Here is a 22,513-nt window from a genome sequence, read left to right as displayed (position 1 = left end):
TATTCATATTACTATTTATTTATTTATTTATTTATTAGACATAAAATTTTCAAAATATTCTGACTGTTTTTATGCAACTATTATTTATAGATGTTCGACATTATAGAATTTTGGATTCTGAGCAAAGCGATGAATGTATTGATTTTACAATGATATATTTAATTTTTGTGTGTGTGTATGTGTACGCAATAAATAGTTGATAAAATTCTTCAATATTCAACTTTGAGATTGGTTTTGGATAGCAAATTGTATCTAGTTAGTACTTTGGAGGACAGATCAAAATTAAAAATTCTTAATATTTATTTTAGAATTGGGAAAAAAAAAATGTAGCTATAAGTGTGTATTATTCTGCTGTATAATGGGTGTCGAGTGCGAGCTTCAACTATGTTAAATTTGAATTTAATGATAATATATTATTGTATTATATACACGGAAAATGATTTTGAGCTGAAACAATCTATCAGCCTATTCCTATATCATCCGTAATATGTTTATTTGATATAGTCATTTATTTTACTTTTAATATTGTAGTAGGTTTATATAATTTTTTTAGAAAATATTGTATTTATTAAATGATTAGGTAGTATTTAGCTATTATTATAATATATTTACACTACAGCATTTTAGCTTATACTACAAGAATGTAATAACATACTTCTGTAAATACCGTAAAACAGTAAAAATAGATTTATAATACCTATAAATAAATAATATTTTTAAATTAATCAAAAATTTTATTATGTGTAGTGTAATTATTCATAATAGTATAAAATAAATGAAAAATTTAAGTTCCCACGAATAATGTATTTTAAAATATTATTTATATTTTTCATACTCATAACTTACTTGAAACTAAAATATCGTAAAAAACCAACGATAGAACACAAATAATGTTTTTACCTAAAAGTTTGATATTAGGTAAATTTATTCTAATATCAAAACTAAAAGCATACTATTGAAACTGATGAACAAAAATTTACTATATCGTACTTGTGTAAGACGGAGACAACACATGCAGGTGTGATGTTCTCTTAAAGGTGTAAATCGATCAATAAAAAAAAATAATTACTACATAGATTGAAATTAATTATTAATAGTTAATAATTAGTTATCATTATAAATTATAATACGTACCTATCAGTTATATTATATGAATATTAATTATTTATTATACATTCCATAGAATTAATTATTTTTAAGTATTCATTCTGAATTGTTCTATATTTATTAATATATAAAAAATAAGGTATATTGTCATTGTACTGAGGCAGTGGCTGATTTAAGGGAGGAGAGGGGCCTCTCCCCCCTCCCATTAGCCTAAGTTTGGTTTTATTAATGTAATAGTAAATATATGTGAGTGTGTGACAAAATTATATTTCTATCTGGTAATTGTGGGTAATTTATTAAAACCAGATTTTATAGCTTATCAAAAAAGGTCTACTAAAAACAAGAATTATTTATTTATGATATGTGAAAAAAAATCCATATGTTATAATCATGCATGTTAACACAGACAGTATACTGAGTCTCTTACAGTAAAAAGGAAAATTTGAACAATTTAATTTAGAAATTATTTGTTTTAACTATAATAGTACCAATACTTTGTGTGCGCTAGGTATGTTCGTGTCATTATACATAATTATTATGTAAAAAACGCGGGGCCTACCTATTTGCCATTCGCTACGGTTGGCCCTTCTTGGACCTCTCTCTCTCTCTCGCCGTTATAAATTCATTTCATTAAATATGTATGTAAATTTTAACACTAATAGGTCATATATATAAAACAACATTCCGTACAAGAGTGAAAAAACTACCATCCAACATGTAAACACAAGTTTTAACTTCAAGTTCGCTATCAATATACATAAATTATTATGTATTAATGGTGTTATATACTAGCCTGTTAAGCTGGTCAACGCACACGCCATGCACGCAAGGACTGCTTAGGCAAGCAAAACCAGCTCGCACTACACCCGGCGCAGACGACAGTAACGACGCGGCCAACGCGAACGCAACGACGATGACCGACACGACTGGTAAACGATTCGGTGGCATTTAGCATTTCCGTATAGGATCAGCCGTGATGAAAGTGCCGGACACAGTCGCACACCAGCTCTGAACACTGCAATATTTGTAGCCAGTGGACGCTGCTTTGTTCTCGCCCGTTTTCAGCGAATACTTGCCGACCAATTCATATACAGAACCGAGGTTTTACTGTCGTATTCACTGATTGCTTGTATATTAACTCAATTGATGTCTGAAAAAACACGATTATTAGAGCTGGAGTTTTAATGTTATTTGATTTATTTATCCCATTGATTTAAAACGTAGCACAGCAAGCAAAAAATGTTTTGGAGATTCGGATTATTTTTATAATGTCTTTATATTGCACTTTTTGACAAATTAAACTTTTAGCACACTTTTCCAGTCTTAAGAAGAATTTTTAGCAATTTATTTTAAATTGGGGTTTTAAAAATAGTTTTTTTGAACGAATATGTGGAGACCATGTTAGTTGTTTATCTATAACTAAGCCTAAAAATTGAGATGTATGTTGGTTGGAATAGGAATATTGTTAAAAAAAAAAATATTTGAGGAAGAGTTTTTTATGAAGAGTAAAAATTGTGTGACATGACTTACTTTCGTTTAGATTAAAATTAAATATAAATATATAGTTGTACGGATACAGTACCAGCTATATAATTTCTGTCGATTTTCGGATTGTATTTAATGATATATACGTAAAAGGTGTCGTTTTTTACAACAAAGTACTAGTGATATCATTACTTAATATTTATAATTTATTTTCTTTATGACAACATCGAAAAAAACATTTCCGGTTTTAACACTTGATGTTGGCGTGATGAAGTACAATAACGTTTTAAAAAAAATAAGAATTTATTTTTCGAATAACTCTAAATACAACTTTGGTGCATATATACAGTGAAATTTTCATATTACAGCCTTGTAGGCAAAACACAAATTGTATCATAGAGAAATTAAATGGAAATTCGTTGTATTGAAATATCATTAATTATTATAAATACGAATACATACATATATGCATAGAATTAAGTACAAATCCAAGTCAAAAATGTAAGTTAATACATTACCTCATAGTTAATGTTTGTAAACTTATGATTAATATGTAGAATCTATTAACAAATTCAGCTATAAGCGTCATATGAAATGTAAAAATATGTTAGTCTTACGAGTCTACGAATGTTTAGTTTGAACCATGCGTGGTCATATACATAAAATACTACGTCATATTAAAAATTGTAACAAAATAAATAATATATTTACTTATTTACATAATATATCAAATACATATGACTTATGTAGATATATCATAATAAAAATATCAAAGCTTATGTTCATTTAATTGTTGGACATTATATTTTAAAATAATATGTCGTAACGAATAAGAATAATTAATTATATTAAATGAATAAATACTATAAGTAAATAGTAATATAGATTCAGATTCCTATTTATTCCCAAAAAGTTTCATGGACTTGAGTCAAAAATAAGCATATGATTTGTAATAATATTGATTTGAGTTTGTTGAAAATACTAAACATAATTTTCTGTTTTTGTTCCAAAATATACAATTTTATAAACATCGTTATACTTTAGATTTGTTATGTTTCATAATTATTGTTATAAATTATTTTCATTTTTTTTTTATTTGACATTATAACTTACAATAAATATAAATATCAAATATTTTATATGATTATCTATCTATTTTAAGCTAGTAGCTTGCGTTAGAGAAAGAAAGCAATGCATGATAAACAAAATGCATTAGAAATTTTAAAAACAATACATTTACAACTATACAAGTAATATACAATATAAGTATAATAACAAATTTATGACTTAAAACTAATTGAGAAAACAACAAACTATAAACATTGTTTTTAAAATAATGAACATTTTTTTTGTTGTTTCACAAATGATTGACTAAAAATATTAACAAGAATATTTAATTAAGATATTATAATTATATTATTTATTTTTATCATGACACAATTGTATTATTTCCAAAATAAACCAAAAAAACGCTCGTTACATAATTTTATATTTATTTTTTCGTACATTTTATTCATTCTCTAGAATAAAAATAAAATTATACGCTTTTTAATTTATTAATAATTAATAGAAAAAAACTGGATAATGGGTCAAGAAACTTCAGAGTTCACAACAATAATATAATATAATATTCCGTTGTTAGTTGGTTGAATTGCTGTTCGAATTAATAATTGATCCAACTAATAAAATAATTCAAGTGTACTAGTGTACGCGCTCGATTTGAAACAATAATAATGTGTAATACTCGAGAAATAGAATAACCTATTGCAGATGAGCTACATAATAGAGGAATTGAGTAAATTACGAAAAGTAAAAATCAACAAACCGTCACTTCTATATTTACTCGTAATACTCAGTATTTACCAAATAGCCATTTCGGTACGTATAACTGTTATAATTATTGTATTCATGCATATTTATAATATAGTTCACATACTTGCCTACCTGCATAGTTTTACATATTGTAAGTATAATTCAACCTATATAATTACAATATATTTTGTTTAGGAATATAATTAAATATAAATATATAACGATAAGTGAAATCCAGCAATGAGTCTGCGTGTGTGTTAGTTCATCGGAATTAAGAGCAAAATAATATAACGTCGGTAGTTGGTACCAGGGACGAGTATTTCAATATGCCTATAAACAAACTGCGAACAGACACGCCACCGACTTGGAAATCACGCGACATTCCGTTACTTACATAAATACATAATAATATCGCACTTTAAGCTGAGTAAAAAAGTGAAAACACGATAAAAAATACACACACACATACTACATAAAAATCATCAAAGGTATATTTCGAGAGATATATTGTTATTAAACTATTTATTATTATATATAATATTATATTGTATATTGTACATAATATATAAACTACTAAACTACATATTAACTTTTGTGTCAATGCAGCTTATCGTATAACAGTATAAATAGATTCATATTGTATAAAAAGATAATAGCTTAAAAATTACAATCTACATATTTTGAAAATGTCATTTCGTAAAGTAAAATTCATAATATACATAAAGTACCTAGGAATAATATTTTTGAAATTATTACAAAATAATTTACATCAACTTTGTCCAAATTTTAACTTCAATTAGGTATCTATAAAAATTAAAAAATAATTGCAATGGTAACATTTTTAAATTTTTTAGTCGAAATAATATGACCTTCTGAGGAATATTGTATTATATTTTCAAACCTGAAATCTTATATTATAAAGTACTTGTGTTTTGTAAAATTTTGAATTTAAAAAAAATTGTGCTTGTGAATTTTTAATATTTTTGTTTAGATATAGGAACACTATTATGCAGATCTTATTAAATATTTATTATTTTTAAGAGCTTTTAACTAGCGAATAATTTTTATCATTATTTATAGATTAAATAAAATTGAATACATCCATAAATAGCTCAAAATATTTTAAAAATTGTATCATTCGTGTTAAATAAGCAAATAATCATTTTTTGAAAATAAAAAAATTTTATGAATTTTTAACTCCAAATTATATTAAAATAGTTAAGATTTTATGAATTTAGTTAAAATTTTAACTATTAAACAATTAAAATTTATAAAAAAAATGTATGACTACATTTTTGTTATATTTTAATTGGTGAATGAATAACTTATGAGTTATGAGTTATGACTGTATGAGTAACCTCATATTAAATTGTCAAACATAATATATTTAAATGCAAATAAATAAAATTTACCTATTACCTAACCATAATTTTTTTATTGACATTTAAAGAAAAATACAAAAACAAATTGAAAAATTAATAATAATTATTAATAGCCAAAAACATTTAAATATTTTTAAAATTTTATCAGTTTTTATTATTATTTGTTTTTAAATTACAAAAAAAAATTTTATTTTGTTTTATACTAGTTTTGTGTAAAATTTTCCACTTTTCCTTAACTTTTTTTTGTTTTTCCTGGTCATTTTATGAAAAGACTGTGCATTTTTTACTTATGAGACCTCACTTCAAAGTGCTAACTAGACGCAATTTTCTACTAAAAACCACACTCAAAATCTAAAATTGAAGCATTTTTAATTTATACTGCCTTAAAAAGCAAAAGTTGATGATAAAAAAACACATTGTAAAATAATTACATTCCTTATTTCTTTTGAAATCTAAAATATTAAAACAATTTTTAACCTATTTTATTTAAGTAAGTATATTAATCATGGGCAATCGTGTTTTCCGTTTTTAAGGAAATTTGAATAAAACTAGTTTAAGAACTACCTACTATACCCGAATGAATACATCATGGGTGACAGGCTAACAATTGTAGAAGTTAAGGAATGAGTATTTCTGTAATGGTTTTGCGCCTTTATAATGTATAAAATAACCCACAAATAATATTATATTTATGTAGAATAATAGCATATGAATGATATTTTGAATTAATGTTTATTGTATAAATTAAAATAGATAAAATACTGGAATGCGTACTCTCTAATCCGTAGTGTAAAAAAAAACGAGTCAGGTCACAATAGTCGGCAATTGATGCTATTCCCTCCTTTATACGGAAAGAAACATCTATATCAGTTAGACGTGGCGTCTTTACTATAGAGCGGGATGGCCAACCCGCGGACCGCCTTGATAAGTTTTGCGGCTCGCGAGATTTATCAAACAGTTACAAAAAAATATATCACTAAATAATGAAATTAATTAATTAAAACTATTGTATATTATTATCTATGTTAATAAATTTTGTATTTTTTTATATTTTTATTGTATTAATACTAATATAATTTTATATGTGGCCCGATGAAAAGTCAACACAATTACCAAACCAATTTTAATAAATAAAAAAAAATAAAAAAATATGACCCACGGGATCGTAATGTATATACAAAGTAGCTCGTAAGATCATTTGGGTTAACCTAACCTAACCCTTGCTTTATACTCTATAGCAAGGGTCGCCAATTAAATTTAATGGTGGTTCAGAAAATTAAAAAAAAAAAAAATCAGACCGTGTATAGATGAAACCACAGGGGAATAGAGAAAACGAAATGGCAAGATATATGTTTGAACGTATGATTTTAATGGTCGAATATAAAGAAGAAGAATAAACGTCAAATAGGTATTATTGACAAACATTTCTAGTTTTTAAACAGTGTATTACTATACTTAAAAAAAAATTAAAATAATAAATAATTATGATAATTAACATTACTATTACTAAACTTACATATTGTTAAATAAAATAATTTTTGTTAATTTTTGTTTGACAGATGTCCGGTTTTTAAAAACCTCTTTCATATTATATTGTTTTCCATAATGCGGCATTCTAATATTTATAAATGTTTGAAAAAAAAATAATGAATCTGGTCAGAGACCGAAGAAGATGAGCTTTTAATTGTACCTACCTACGTATTTACTTGTATTATTTTTTTGCAGCATTTAAATTGTACCTACTTACATATATATCGGTGTTATTAAATTTTTACTACATGTCATAATTTAGTTAACTTTTAAAATCTGTAACTCTGAAACTAAGTTTGATAGACTAATAATGACTTCTCTAAAATTTATTTCATCTATATTTGGACAAAGTTAGAACAAAAATATTATAAAAATAGATTTTTCGCTATTTTTAATACAAATGTTTAGATTAAATTTAAAAAAGGTTATTTTTTAAGATTTACGTGCAAAAACTTCAAAATTAAATATGATTGGTAAGTTTTGATTTTACCAATTTATTAAGAATAAAAACCGCACATTAAAAAAAATTCTAAGTATTTTTTTTATTTTTTTTTAAATACGGGTTACAGAAACACTGTAGTTTTTTAAGTTTTTCACTGATAACTTCAAAACGAAGTTTATCCTACCTTTTTTTTTACATTCTTATAAAGCACGCAAAACATACATTTTGAAAAGAAGAAATTTAAAAATTGATAGGTTGCTAAACTAAAATTATGCTAAATGTATAAATGTTTGACATTATTTATAGCCTTGTAGGTGCTTATAAAATCGGTTTAAAGTAAATTATCAACCGATGTAATTGTATAGTATGCCTTTAAGTTGCCTATTAGTACAACCCAGTGACGTGTCCAGAACTTTTTTGCGGATAGGCCACTAAAGTTAAGTTCAGAATAGTTTTACCCCCTCCTTATACTATTGAGAATTGGACTAACATTAGTTTAGTATTTATATAAAAATGTGGGTAGGCACATTCCTACCGACTTCATCCCCCAAACACGCTACTGGTACAACCAAATTCAATGCATGAAATAACTATATTATTTTCAATTAATATAATATTATAATATATAAATATTTAATAGTCCGCACAAGGTAAAATTCAAGTAAAAATACAAAAATTACAGTCCCAGCTACATAGGTCTAAATAAAATATGAAAATAGGCGCGTATGTGTGTAGTATATTACACATGCTTTACTATAAAATTATCGTTATTTGTATTCTGTATGGTAGTGGGGATAACATTTTAACTGGCTGAATGTTTTTTGGTGCCTAGTACGCACTTCAGTATTCTTATGTATTGTATAATGAACAAATGTACCTGTTGGTGAAAAGATCAGCAGAATATCAAAAACCGTGACTAAACGTAGAGAATGCATAACTTGTATTATAATGCTACAAAAAGGACATTTTATTTTTCTCATTATCCAAGATCAGTGAAGTCGTGAAAAATACATTAGTGAAGTCATTGTGATCGATAACCATTATTAAATAATATTGTCCAGAAAACTGATATCGTATTCATTTGAGTAAGCAAATAAAGAAAAACAAACTCAATAGATTATCGGGATTTTGTTATTTGTTTCTTTTCTTTGACTCACAGCGCAGCATGGTACCTAAATTTTCGTTTACTTAATTAAATAACCATTTTCCCACGTTTAACATTATAGTGAATTGAACCACTATATAATTTAGTATTAAACTTAAAAGTTAAAGTTAAAATGTAAAAACATTATTAGGTTATCTGCGTTTGTGAGTTGGCTGTTATACGATACCTTTAAATTGTATTATTTTCTACGAAACAATTGGAATATCATAAGAAAACTAACGCATAAAAACAGATAATTTATTCAACTTTAAGTTATATAATTACAATACAAGATTAATTCTCATTAATTCAAATTTAACAAGTTGCGCCATCACACTGCAGGTTAAAGAGAAATAAAACGAAATTGTGTTGTGAGAGTCATGGTAGGGCCCTGTTAAAATTATAAGATCTGAGCCCTTACCAAATAAGTACTTTTTTTAGTTAGATTCAGAAATTATATTGTTTTTAACAATTCTAGTAAATAATTAATAATTATTAACTATAGTATTTATAGAAAAATACTTTAAGCCATGGAACACACGGACGTTATTTTATCATGCGACATTTTTACCGCACAAAAAAAATCTATTGCGCGTTTTAATTTATACCAACACTCGAGCGTTTATTAACGGGACGTTTATTTTAAGGTATCCACGATATTCATAAAAAATATATATATAATTACAACTATGTATATTTACTTGTCTATAATTTAAGTTTTAACTAGACAACAAAATCATGGCAGATGAAAATATTATTTTGTTTTTGGGTTACCAACATTATATTAAAAATAAAAAAAGTTAATAGAAAGATGTGAGTACATTCAGTGAAATTTCTTAATTATTTCAAGTGTTGTTAAATTTGTATCTAAGAACACGACTTTTAGGAATCGATACTATGAGAAAGAGTACGAATGAAGAAATATTGAAAATAAAATAATAATCGATCGTGCGTTTTATTACTACATGTGTGTTCTCTACCAATCATAATTATAATGCATTTCGACAGGAATTCATATCGCGCGTTATTTTTAACGTGTGGTAATCTGTAAAGTCATGGTCCACGCAACAATTATCGAAATGTCGCAGGTTAATTTTACGGCACGGTATTCATGTGTTATGCTCTATTAATTTTAATGTTTTCAACAAAACAAGCCGTTTTAGTATTATATTTCACTATCAGTAAGGACTGTCCATCGATCTTTAGTAAATAAATAGTTTTTAATATACGTGCATTACGATTTAAAGAGTTAACAATAAAAACTATAAAATACTTTCGGATATTATTCATACTAGTAATACTAACACTAATAATAATCGATCATGGGGCATTTGTGAAGTGAAAATAAACTGGAAAATATATTTAAAAATAAGTCATACAGTTACAGTTAGATTACTCGAAACTAAAAATCAAACTCTTATGAAATCAATGGCGATTGCAAATAGTATTAGTTTAATGATATTTAAAATAATTCATACATTATGGTGTATGGACAATTTTTAAACCAAAAAAATAAAAATTCAGGTCTGATTTTTCCATTTATGTCAGTAAGTATAAATACAATATCTAGTATTAACTAAAACTTTATTTAACATATTTTCTATGTGACTCTGCAAAGTGCCTTATAACTTAGCTTTCTAGTTATTAATTAATATTTATTAATAAATAATAATATGAAAATGTCTAATAATATTGTATTCAATATTATATAATTTAATAATTTAAAATTACAAATTTCAGTCAATATTTTAATGAAAAATTCAACTAGCTTATGCAGCTCATATAGCTGGTAGCTTCACAATTATCTTATAAGCACAAAATATAATAAGCTCAAGATATTAATTTTTTTTTTTTAAATACATTTTTATTAACTGGAGTATTGACAAAAAATATATATTTTCATTATGTTCTTTGTAAATATTTAAGATTTGAGAAACATATAATACTGATCAATTGGAAACAATTAAATTTATATCGGAAATATTTCAACAACAACTGCCTATGCTTGACAGTTAAATTTTTAAATATCAGTCAGATCGTTCGGATTCGGATGATTTGGACTTAAGCGTTGCATACGCTATGATTTCTATTTATTGATAACGTAACATTATTATCTATTCAAAAATCTCTGTGCATAAATTATTTAATGTTGCAGTACATCAAGTTATTCAAATAGTTTACAATTGTTAAAAAACAAAGCTATATTTTACCAATTTGTCATTAGATAAATTTTGATCTATATATTTTTGAAACTGATGGTTTTGGAATATTAATACATCATTTTACTGACTAATTATATTGTGTAATCGAAAAATGAGCACTTAAAATAATTAATTTTTACACATTAGATACAATAATAATTATAGTAAACCAATAACCGTCAATATTTAACAGTATATCATCATTATTTTTTATTTATTTGTAATTTGTTTGGAAACACATAAAATATAGTATGTATGCGTGTTACGGAAATACGGCCTGTTTGTCAAGTAATTTTTAACAAGGCTGTTTCATTTGATACGAGGTTATAACCGACTTGTCTATTAAAAAAACAAACACATTTGAATGACTAACTATTTTATTTGAAAAAAAAAATAAACATAAAGTTCTTTAGCCTAACATCCTGAAAAATAAGAACATATTAATTTTAAAGGGTAATACTTAGTATAAAAATTTCGAATTTTCAATTGAAAATTGTGAATAATAAAGTTTTCATTTTCTAAAAAGTCTGAGTTAAAAATTTTGAATTCGGGATGCCAGGATTTAGATTTATGAACTTGAAAACAGTGAAAACCGTATCATTGCACAACAATGAAATATGTTAAAGAGGAAAGATTATAGGCTACTTGAATCAGTTGAATCAGTGATGAAATAATATTTAAGATTTATTTTGTTGTTATATTCTGCTTTTACATTTATTAGTTATGTCTATCATATTGTGTCATGAACCATGATATACTTTACTCTTTACAAGAGTCAAGAATAGTTTTCATATTTCATGCATTAATTAGCAAGTACTATTAATTGTTAGTTTTAGTCTTATTTTACTAATAAGTAATGACTTATATTATTGAAGTATTAAAATGCATAAATTAAAAATAAAATAACAATTAATAGTTTATAATAAAAATGGTTTTTGCGAATTTAAATGGAAACAGTCTATTAAAATAACATAACTGATATCATTCCATACATTTATTCAACAACCCGCTAAGGTAAACATGTCATCTTATGTTAACAGAGAAATGGAATAAAATTTATTAAATTAATTCTCTATATAAATTTGATTGAAGTAAACCACCACTCAAAAATATTAGAGTTTGTATATCAGTTAATGGTAAATTTCGGTATGAATTAATTAGTTAATTCCTAGTCAAAACGAATCACTACATATTATATACTATAAATATTATGTCATAACACATTAACAACTAATGAAATTGAAAACATAAAACCCTATTGTGACTCTTTGAAGTTATTTTCTTTTATAATTTTGGTTTAAATGCTTACTTACGTGTTTTTGTAATACCTGTTTAATCGAAAACGATTTAAATGTTTAAACGTAGAATGAATATCGGAAATACACTATGAATCGTCGAATTACTAGAAAAATGTGTACAAAGTAATTAAGTTTTGAAAAAATTTAAAACTGTGTAAATAATGTCTAATATGTGACTATTAAAATCAAGTGTTGGTTTGCAACGTATTTACCATGGTTTATCTACTCCGTGATGTGGTTTACCGTGGTATAATATGACAAATTGGAACCAATCAACCAAAATAAAAAAGACGCTCGAATCATAATATAATATTATACAATAATATTATATCTTCACATCACAAAATTGGAGGATACAGCATGAACGGTGAACTTTTGTCAGTACAATATGGAACAATACCTAATATTATGTACTTATTATATACTATTTATATTAATACGTAAATGATGTTGATTTATTGTCGATGGTATCTTTTGATTTTTTTTAAATACAAGTCCGACGACATTTTTTGCGATGCGGTCATCAGACGCACTTGCCTGTACAGCCATCGTTAGAAACAACGTCTTAATCGAAGAAAAAATAATGAGGTACTACTGTTTACGTATCATAGTTTTGCATGTTTTTTCTAATCAAAAATACCGTAATTATGATTATTTATCCAGAAATTTATGTTTATAAGAAAACAATTTTGCCGAAATTGTAATAAAATAAGATTTTTGTTTAGCAAAATCGCTGTAACCACAGTTTGCTTAGAAAGATTGCCGTAAGTTTTGTTTAAAATACGACGTTATTACTTAGCACTTCCCCATAATCTATATTTACGGCGTTGTTGTTTAGGAAACTGGCTGCCATTAAGCCGTATCTTATATATTTAATTTTAAATTACTGATAATGTTTGGAATTTCGATGTCATCGCAGCACACACATTAATACATTATATTTCGTTCAGTTATCGATGTACCTTCTCGCGAATATCTTTACCTACATATAGTATTTATTTTTGCAATAGATACAGGAAATATTATTTATGATTATAACCTAAACATACCTAAGTGTTATTTGTGGTTTATCAGAATCAACAACTTTAACTCAAAAATACTTTTTGGATGGGATTGAAGAACTCATTCAAGGTAAAATAATAAAATTATTACTTAAAATGAATAATATTATGTAAGGTTTTTAATTCGAAAAATAAAGAATTGGGTGTATCTAATTTTCAGATAATAATAAATCTATTATATATATATATATAAATTACTTATTTATATAGATGATGGTATTGTGGTTAACAATGAAGTAAAATACACTTTAATTTATTACTATACCCACTACACACTATCATGGTCATCAATATTCAGTGCATTAGTGTATTTTCAATACATAATAGATATAGTACCTATTAGTTTTAAAACGGTCTAAAAATTATAATTTAAAATTAATATCATGTGATTTTAGCATAACTTATCAATTGATAGTGATTTACAACCTGCATTTTTATGGAAAAATGTAAAATGACACCGCTGTCGAATACCATTGAATCCACGAGATCATATTATTATAGTATAGTTGTTTGAGTATAAGTGCTCGTAATTTGTAGATAGTACAATATTTTTATATTATACTTGTGCTATATATATATGTGTTTACATGTGCGAGCGTTTACCTGTGTGCGTCCTTCACAATACGTCAGAAATCCACCCCGTGACGCGGTTTTCGGTACACTGCCGATCGCGCCGCATTGTATACAATATGCCACCGGTAACACACACATACGCGCGCTCGTGCGACGGATTTAATGATTTACAGCGTAGCAACCGAATGTAGTTAAGACAACAATACACATCATTCGACTCAACTACCTATATATTATATATGTATATATATATATATAATATATATACATATATAAGTTAATACTTAATATTATTGGTTTCGCCGTATACCTATTACCATCAAAATCGTACACACACACACTCACGCAAGTCCATAACGCGGCTGAAAGTTTCTAAATGACATTACACTATAGGGCCTATAGTATAGACATAATATTGTGTTATTTGTACCAACATGTTCTGCCGCTCCCCACCACAAATTATAAGTCCTATTCCTATGTAAAAAGTAAAGTTCAAACCCAAATTATTGACCTGGTATGCTTCACATGGATAAAGGAATAAGTAGATATATTATAATATGTACCTATACATAATAACATCAATAACTAATAAATAAACAAAGTAATCTGTGTATACACAGTGGAACATATTGTTATGATATTATGTATTCTAAATTCTTGGCTAAATATTATGTACAATTATTATAAAAGTCGACTGACTTACGTATCTATACTACTTAACTTCGATTTATAAATATTATGAAAAATCCACATTTAACTTAAATAATTTTTTCATTATTACAATAGAATATACTATTTATAGTGAGTATAATTACTATATTTTAGTTATAAACTAATTTATATTATAAAATTAATGCTAAGTGTATACAACTATAATAGCAATGCAAACACATTTGTAAGAATATAGCATATTATAGAGTTAAACTCTCTCCTAAGAAATTTAACATCATCAAATAAATCACATTTTTTAATTTAATTTTTATGATAATAGTTTAAATATTTATTTTTAATTTGACATATATTTGGTATTTTGAAATACATTTCTTGGAATTACGAACTTGAGTTTTATATGAGTAGTACTGTAGTAGCCAGTAGGTGTTGTATTTTACTAACTTTTTAGGTTTAATGAGAACAAAATAAATAACAAATGTGTATGAAACATGCCTTGTGTATATTATAAATATATGTAATAAATTAGTAAATTATTAATTATTATATAAACATATTATTGGTAAAAATCAATTTTATATCATATCCGTCAGCGAATTTAGATTTGCCACGCCACGCAAAAATAAATTACCATAAAGACGTATTTCAAAATTTAAATGGAATACAAATTATCATCGATTGAGGATAAAAACATTATTTAATAATGTTGTAAAATTTATTTTGAAAATTATTTAAAAAGATAACAACCATAGTTTTCTACTATAGAACTATTTTCTAAATTTTGTTTCATAGTTGATTACAAAACGACTAAAGGTACCTAAGTTAAATATAAATTTATAAGTTTAACATTCTTATCTTTCAGTTTGATAATAAGTCAATTATTACCCATTCTCTTCAATGTTAAAAATAAAAGTAAAATTAATTCTTCTGAACGTAAAATTTGCTAATTAGCTTTACTTAGTAAGGCATAGATAAGAGACAACATATTATATGCGTACAACAACGTCCATGGATGGTGGATAATTAATGTAAATATAATGTTTGGATTATATAATAATTATATTATGTATTATCAATAATTATAATTTATAACCAATGGGGTATTATCTTACAAATTACAGAATATTAGAAAAAATAATTCGATAAAATAAAACTTACCTTTCAATATTAGTTGTTTGTTGTAATTCAGATATATAGTACCTATAATAACTATATAATATTTATATCTCGTGCAATAGTTAAGTTTTATAGATTTAGATAGGAAAGAGTCTCTAAAATTTCTTTACACTTAAAAATATTTTATTTGTATCTAATACCTAAACACATACTTTTATTGAAAATAAGTTGACTCGTTAAACTTGTCCAGTTGTGAATATAATAGTAGAATTACTAGAAAAAATCGTTTTATTGCATAATTTGGCACACACACACACACACAGGGCGGTTCCCGTATGAGTTTACACATTAACTACATTACCTATGATATGTAAATCGGTCAACTCCCATTGAATTTATTAGATTCTTTGTATTATAACAAAATAGATTGAATTAAATTACTTTGAATAACTGTAGTTATATTATTGTAAAAATAAATTGAGGAAGTAAATTCGATCAGAAAGAGAAAAATTGATAGGTAGGTATACCTATATATAGTAGAATAAATAATCTCGTTACTTTCATTATTTATTGTTGAAATAAACTTAACAATTATCATTCGTAATTACTTATTAGTTATTACATAATTGTATAATAAATACTTAATTAAATGATATTATGATAACAAACCTGTTTTATCGGTGTTCTCTTTGCTGAATAAAAATTAAATAAAAGTGTATTCAATTTATACTTGAAATACTTTTTTTTTCATATAGTAACACAAAAATTAATGTTATCTTTACACTCTATATACTTAACTAGTAACTTGGTAAAGTACTTCAATAAACTTTCATACTTAAGCAGATGCCATCTTTGCTAATATAAAAAGTTGTCATTTTTAAGTTATTTATTACAAGTCGAGATCTCAGCAGTTGTCGAGTCTATACTAAAATATGCATTAATTTCAAAATTAAAGTATTAAATTGTTGTGTCTTCAGATGAACCTTCAACAAAAAATGTTTTCTTTTTTAACGTTTGGTGCCGGATTGAAAGTTCTTAATATTACTTTCAATCCATAATTTTAAAAAAACTCATCATTTTTATCTATACACTACATAAACAAATAATATCTATATTTTATGAACAATTCATTTAAATCATAAGAATTGATAGTTTAATATTATTAAATTACACACAAAATTATGATATTATAAAGTATGGCTATAAAGTAAACAAAGTATAGCTAAAAATAAAAATAGTATAAATTAATTACACGTCCATTTGTCTGTTCTACTTCTTCTGCCATAATCACTCCAATTATATAGTATGTAGATTAAACTCAATTGCTTTATCTGTTATCTATAAAACTATGATGATAAATTGTGATTGCTTGAAAGTAAAACACTCCCAATATTTTTAAAAATAAAAAATATTTTTACACAAAATCTACACTTATACGAGTTTTAATAAAATTGATTTTTTTTCTTTTGTTGTAATTCAAAAACATAAAACTGTAGACTAGAATTTTTCATAAACTATTTAATCTAGCATTTTCTTGATATGACACAGTTTTTAAAATATTTTACCTAAAATTATATTAAGTATTTAAAAGTATTTCAAATTGATATATAATAACAATTTTGTTTGTAATGATTGATGAGTAAAAAACTCACTGATTGAATATTTTTTTCCGTGTTTAAAAATAAACTAAATAAAAAATGTCAAATGGTTATAAATAACTCATAGTAAATAAAAAGTTGTTGAAACCTATACCGTGTAAAAAATATTAGTATAAACATTTAGTGAAAATGTCACGTTTCTTCGGACTACAGTAAGTTATTCGTATTGAATTATAATAACATAAAGAAATACATTTTTTAGAATACTATATAGTATAAGCTTATTAATATTATTAAAATATACGCTTCAGATAGTTTATTTATGTACTATAACTGGGTAATTTTTTATCAAATAATACTTGTTATTTAAAAATTTACCATTGTTTTAAACATTTTTGTTTACATTTCCAGTCGAAATATAACGAAATTTTTTAATGTAATAATATTTACTTTTTTACTTTTTTAAATGACAATAAATTTTTAATTTTATATTCTTAAGAAAATTATTTTTTAAGGTATTTGGATACATAAAAATCGTAATTTGCACGAGTATTTTGTGAATTTTAAGTATTTAAAATTTTGGTAAACGGAGTTGTAAGGTACGGAGAAAAATTTACCCTGCAAAATGTTGATCTACTACTTCTCCAACTTAAACTTTAAATATTTATAACTTCTTAACAACTCGATGTCTATATTTATCGAATTACTCCAAAAACACTTTGCTTCAGAATACGAAATTAAAAATGTATGTTGTCATTTAAAACAGTAAAAACTTAAAATTATAACGATAAACAATATAAAAATATATATATATATATATTTAAATAAATTTTATTTTATTTCATTTGGAAATTATGGAAAAAAAATTGAAAGCGTTTAAAGATTTTTAGATTATAAATGTTGTTTGATAAAATAATCGCTAAAAATAATACTGTATATCTTTCATACACCAATCATTGAATCTTACTCGCCATTAAATGATAGACCAATTGTCTCTTGCACCAATACCATCAAAAAAGAAGAATATATAATAGTAGAAGTGTCAATAGGTGGTAAACTGGTAAACGAGTTCATTCAACAGTTTGATACTATTGTTAAATACCTTAATATTATATCTTTAAAAGAAAACTTTGTATTATACTTTGAATAAAGGTTCAGAATAATGAAACAGGAAATCTATTCAATTTAGATACATTACTCGTATTGAAAGATTACATATATTTAAAAGTATTGAAACGTTGTAGATAATACACTCATTTCGCAACTTCAAGTCAATGAGGACTGATCTATCACTTAGCGAGCACTGAAAAAACGTTCATTTTACTAGTAAATATTATTTATAATATTTGTAAATTTTCAAATTTATTCATAAAAAATTAAATTAATTTTTTTCTTGTATTATAGAAGGTAATATCCCTCGTTATAAATTCTACCAACCGTGGCGTGTGAAGATGGATAACGATTCAAAACGTTTAAAACACAATGAATCATCGAGAATTAGTAGCTTAAAAAAAAAGCAACAAGAATTGGAATTGGAAAAAGAGAAAAATACACTAGAGAAGGTATTCATTAAATTAAAAAGAGAGATAAGACAACTACAGGCAATACAAAATAACAAGTAAGACAAAATATTAAATAATTTATTTTATATGTTATCAAAAATAAGATATGGACTTATTAGGTGTTTATTGTTTATTATTTTTTTTGCAATAGTTTAATTTAGTTGATCATGATTCATAACGATTAATTTAAATTTATTTAGATTACAATATTTATCCGTTTTACTCGTAGGTTTAACGTAAATAGTAGAATAACAATTATTCAATAACTACTAATGAACTTATTTTTTTTTTTCGAATAACCTAACCTGTCCTAACCAAATGTATTTAAAAGTACCTCATAACATTTCTATTCGTATAATCACATCACATTTTGGTTTAATATTAATGAAATAATAACATTTAAATAAATTATATGCATTATGAATTTACCACATATCCACTGCAGTAAACATGTGTAATATTGTTTTGAAAATCGTGACATCGTGTAAATTATTAAAGCTTTATTCATAAATTAATATGGATTTATTAATTTACATTGAAAACCTATTACCTGTTTTCTTATTTATATACTTTGATCTATTATCAAACTTTTAGTTAAGAACATTATTTATATTTTCTCGTTGGTTTTTTACGATATTTTAATTTTTAAGTAAGTTACGAGTATGAAAAATATAAATATTTTAAATTTAAAGAGCATAAAAACCATTTATAATTATTCACTATTAGTAACTTTTACGTATTTTTTATACGTGTTATAAACAAAATTAACAAAATATTGGTAGGTATACATTTATTTATTAATTCGATTACAACAGTTATTTTATAACTACCTATACAATTAATTAAATAAATTTGCTCCGTTATTTTCGACGTTGTAGACATCCATATATTAGTTGCTAACATTATTTAATTATCAATAAGGGTTTTACACGTAACCACGATTTTATTTTTAAATTTGCTAGATTAATTGGTAGATCTTTGTAGACCATTGTTTTCAAATTTTACCATAAAAAAAAAAAAAAAAAAATACGTAAAAATATACAAAGTAACCAATAATAAATATTTATAAATGGTTTTATGCCCTTTAATGAATCGTAAAACTGTTTTATTTATTAAAATTGAAATAGCTTTTATTTAGTCAATTTTTATTTAGAACCATAGTTGATATATTTAAATTATCTTAAAAAATTAGGCCTATCCGAGTATGGTGTTCAAAATAGGTGTTGCTATTTAAAAAAAATAAATATGTTTTGTTGCGCTTGCGTATAGCGAAATTATGGCAATTTTGAAATTTATCTGTAAATGTGTATTTATATAGCAAGAGTTTCTAAAAAAAAAATTCGATTTATTTCAATATAATCCGGCTGAGAAATTCAATGTTCCCTAAATTGTTGAACATAAGGTGTACATTATACAGATTTTACACTCCCTCCAAAAACAATTTTTGGATACAGCCTTGTCTAAGCTATTTTGTATTGTATTGCTCTGTTCAGTTGTATGTATCTTGTTAACACTTTAAAAATAGTTCATATGTTAATGATTGCACCATAAACAATATACCTAGGTATCCATACATTTTTTTTAAATACCTACCAATCAAATTACAATTAAGATGACAGCAGTATCAGTGGTGGTTTGTGGGTGCTGGTGGTGGAGGTACGACTTTAAATATAATACTCCTAGTTATAGGTATAACAAATCGTCAAATATAATAAAAATAATACAAGACGTACGACGACAATCTGCTTACTACTAATCGCAGGTCGCAGTAGAAAATAAAAATGAAAATAATAATATGAAATAATTTATATTGCAACGGACGACGCTACTAGTTATTCAAAACTCGTATTTAAGACCACAGTTGAAATGTACATGCATGCACTAATGCACTATGCATACGTTTATAATTTATGAGCTTTCGCTTATTATAATGTAATATTATATTTTATATTAATATGATTAAAAATAATAATCTTCAATAACATTAGCGATTAGCAATCAACAACGACGAGTGTACACTCAGTTAATTTGGTGACAACTGATGAAAAACCACGATTGAAAATAATCGTTATACTTTAAGATAATCTTATATATCTAAAACTGTACCTACAAATAGGTTTCCATTGTTCAAAATTTTGTGCGCAAACGAGTTGTCGCAAATTTATAAAATCTATTGATATGCGCGTAAACGAGTCTCGACCATAACGAGAAAAGAAAAGATCGATTACGACCATGATTTGAACGTTGAAATTATTTCATTATTGTTCAAAAAATAATTTTTCATGCATATTTTTTATTTTTTGTGCATATTTTAACATTTTATTGCATATATTTATGCATATTTAAGATTTTTTAGCGCATATTTGGTTGGTTTTTAATGCGTACAAATCCGCGCCCTACTAATAACACAAAAATACAAAATTACGAGTCACCAATTACCACGAGTACGATGGTAACACGGCAGTTGACGATCCCAGAAAAATGAGACTCGAGCTGCTACGTGACTCCTCCACGCTGGTAAGGCGACAACGACTTGAAACGAACGCGCCTAATGGCGTTCACGTCGTCTAGGGCGAAGATGGCACGCGCTACAACGGCGACCGCTTGCAGGTCGATGAATGACTATGATGTGTGTAATAAATTTTCCGTCGAAGCAACGCGATTATACTCGTTCGAGTATGCGTGAGCGAGGTAGCACGGCTTTCCCTCACAACAGTCACAACGCACTTGAAAACGTACGAACAACGGTCTGCGAGCGCATACGGAAACGCGTGGTTGCTGCAGTGCAACGACGGATTGTCGATGTCGGCGGTGCGACAAATCGCTCGAACAAGACGTCGATCGAGCGGGGCGTCAAGACTCACCACAAAACAGCGATCACGCTGACAATTGCGTTTGACGCGGATCGCGCGACCAAGAAAAACGTATATAATATAGCCACGCACGCGTCGACAGCGGACGTGCGGAAGAGGTCCGCAAAGTCCGAACGTCGGAGAGAAAAAGCAAAGGAACCAATGTAACGGTTTACCGCGTCGGCTACGACGGAGCGGCGGCGGCGGCGACAACTTCGCGAACTTTTACAGTCGCACCAATTCGGGGGAACTGGTTGTCCGACTCGATGGCGGAAACGTATCCGCGTTCGAACATACGTACATCAGAATTATTGCTTTGACGACACTGCCGGTTGACCAGACGCTGCTCGCGTGTGTACGTGTACCCATATGGCTCCTGGTATCCGAGGAAAACAAGGGCACTCATAGGAAAATTCTTAAGGGCGGGACAACATTTTAATTTACCAATCGATTCATGTATATAGGAATGACCATGCGATAGGAAGGAGTTAAATTACTTAAATTAACATAAATTAATATTATAAGTTACAATACTTATAAATAATACTTTTATTTATAATGATAACTGTTGAAAGGAATAGAATATTAAATTAATCAAGACACGTGCAAGTTAAATTAGTAAACGAATTTAATATAATAAAAAATAATAATTTAACGCACCAATAACTAATAAGTAGGGCT

General features: G+C 26.2%; 1 protein-coding gene across 2 annotated transcripts in view; it reads right to left on the bottom strand.

The window, feature by feature from the left end:
- The window catches only part of LOC112597109 (protein eyes shut), a 41,741-nt gene extending 27,598 nt beyond the window's left edge, over positions 1-14,143 (bottom strand). For both annotated transcript variants that reach the window (XM_025343028.1, XM_025343029.1), the window contains exons 1-2: positions 14,066-14,143; positions 1,901-2,257 (exon numbers count right to left, since the gene is read on the bottom strand). In XM_025343028.1, the coding sequence (XP_025198813.1) occupies positions 1,901-2,055 (155 nt within the window). In that variant the 5' untranslated portion in view covers positions 2,056-2,257; positions 14,066-14,143. The remainder of the gene's footprint in view (positions 1-1,900; positions 2,258-14,065) is intronic.
- Between the last annotated feature and the right edge of the window lie 8,370 nt (positions 14,144-22,513).

This window comes from Melanaphis sacchari, unplaced genomic scaffold, assembly GCF_002803265.2.
Source record: "Melanaphis sacchari strain LSU unplaced genomic scaffold, SCAv2.0 Contig37_pilon_pilon, whole genome shotgun sequence".
Taxonomy (NCBI): domain Eukaryota; kingdom Metazoa; phylum Arthropoda; class Insecta; order Hemiptera; family Aphididae; genus Melanaphis; species Melanaphis sacchari.
The sequence above is the reverse complement of the archived record's forward strand: the minus strand, read 5'-3'. Positions and strand labels throughout refer to the sequence as shown.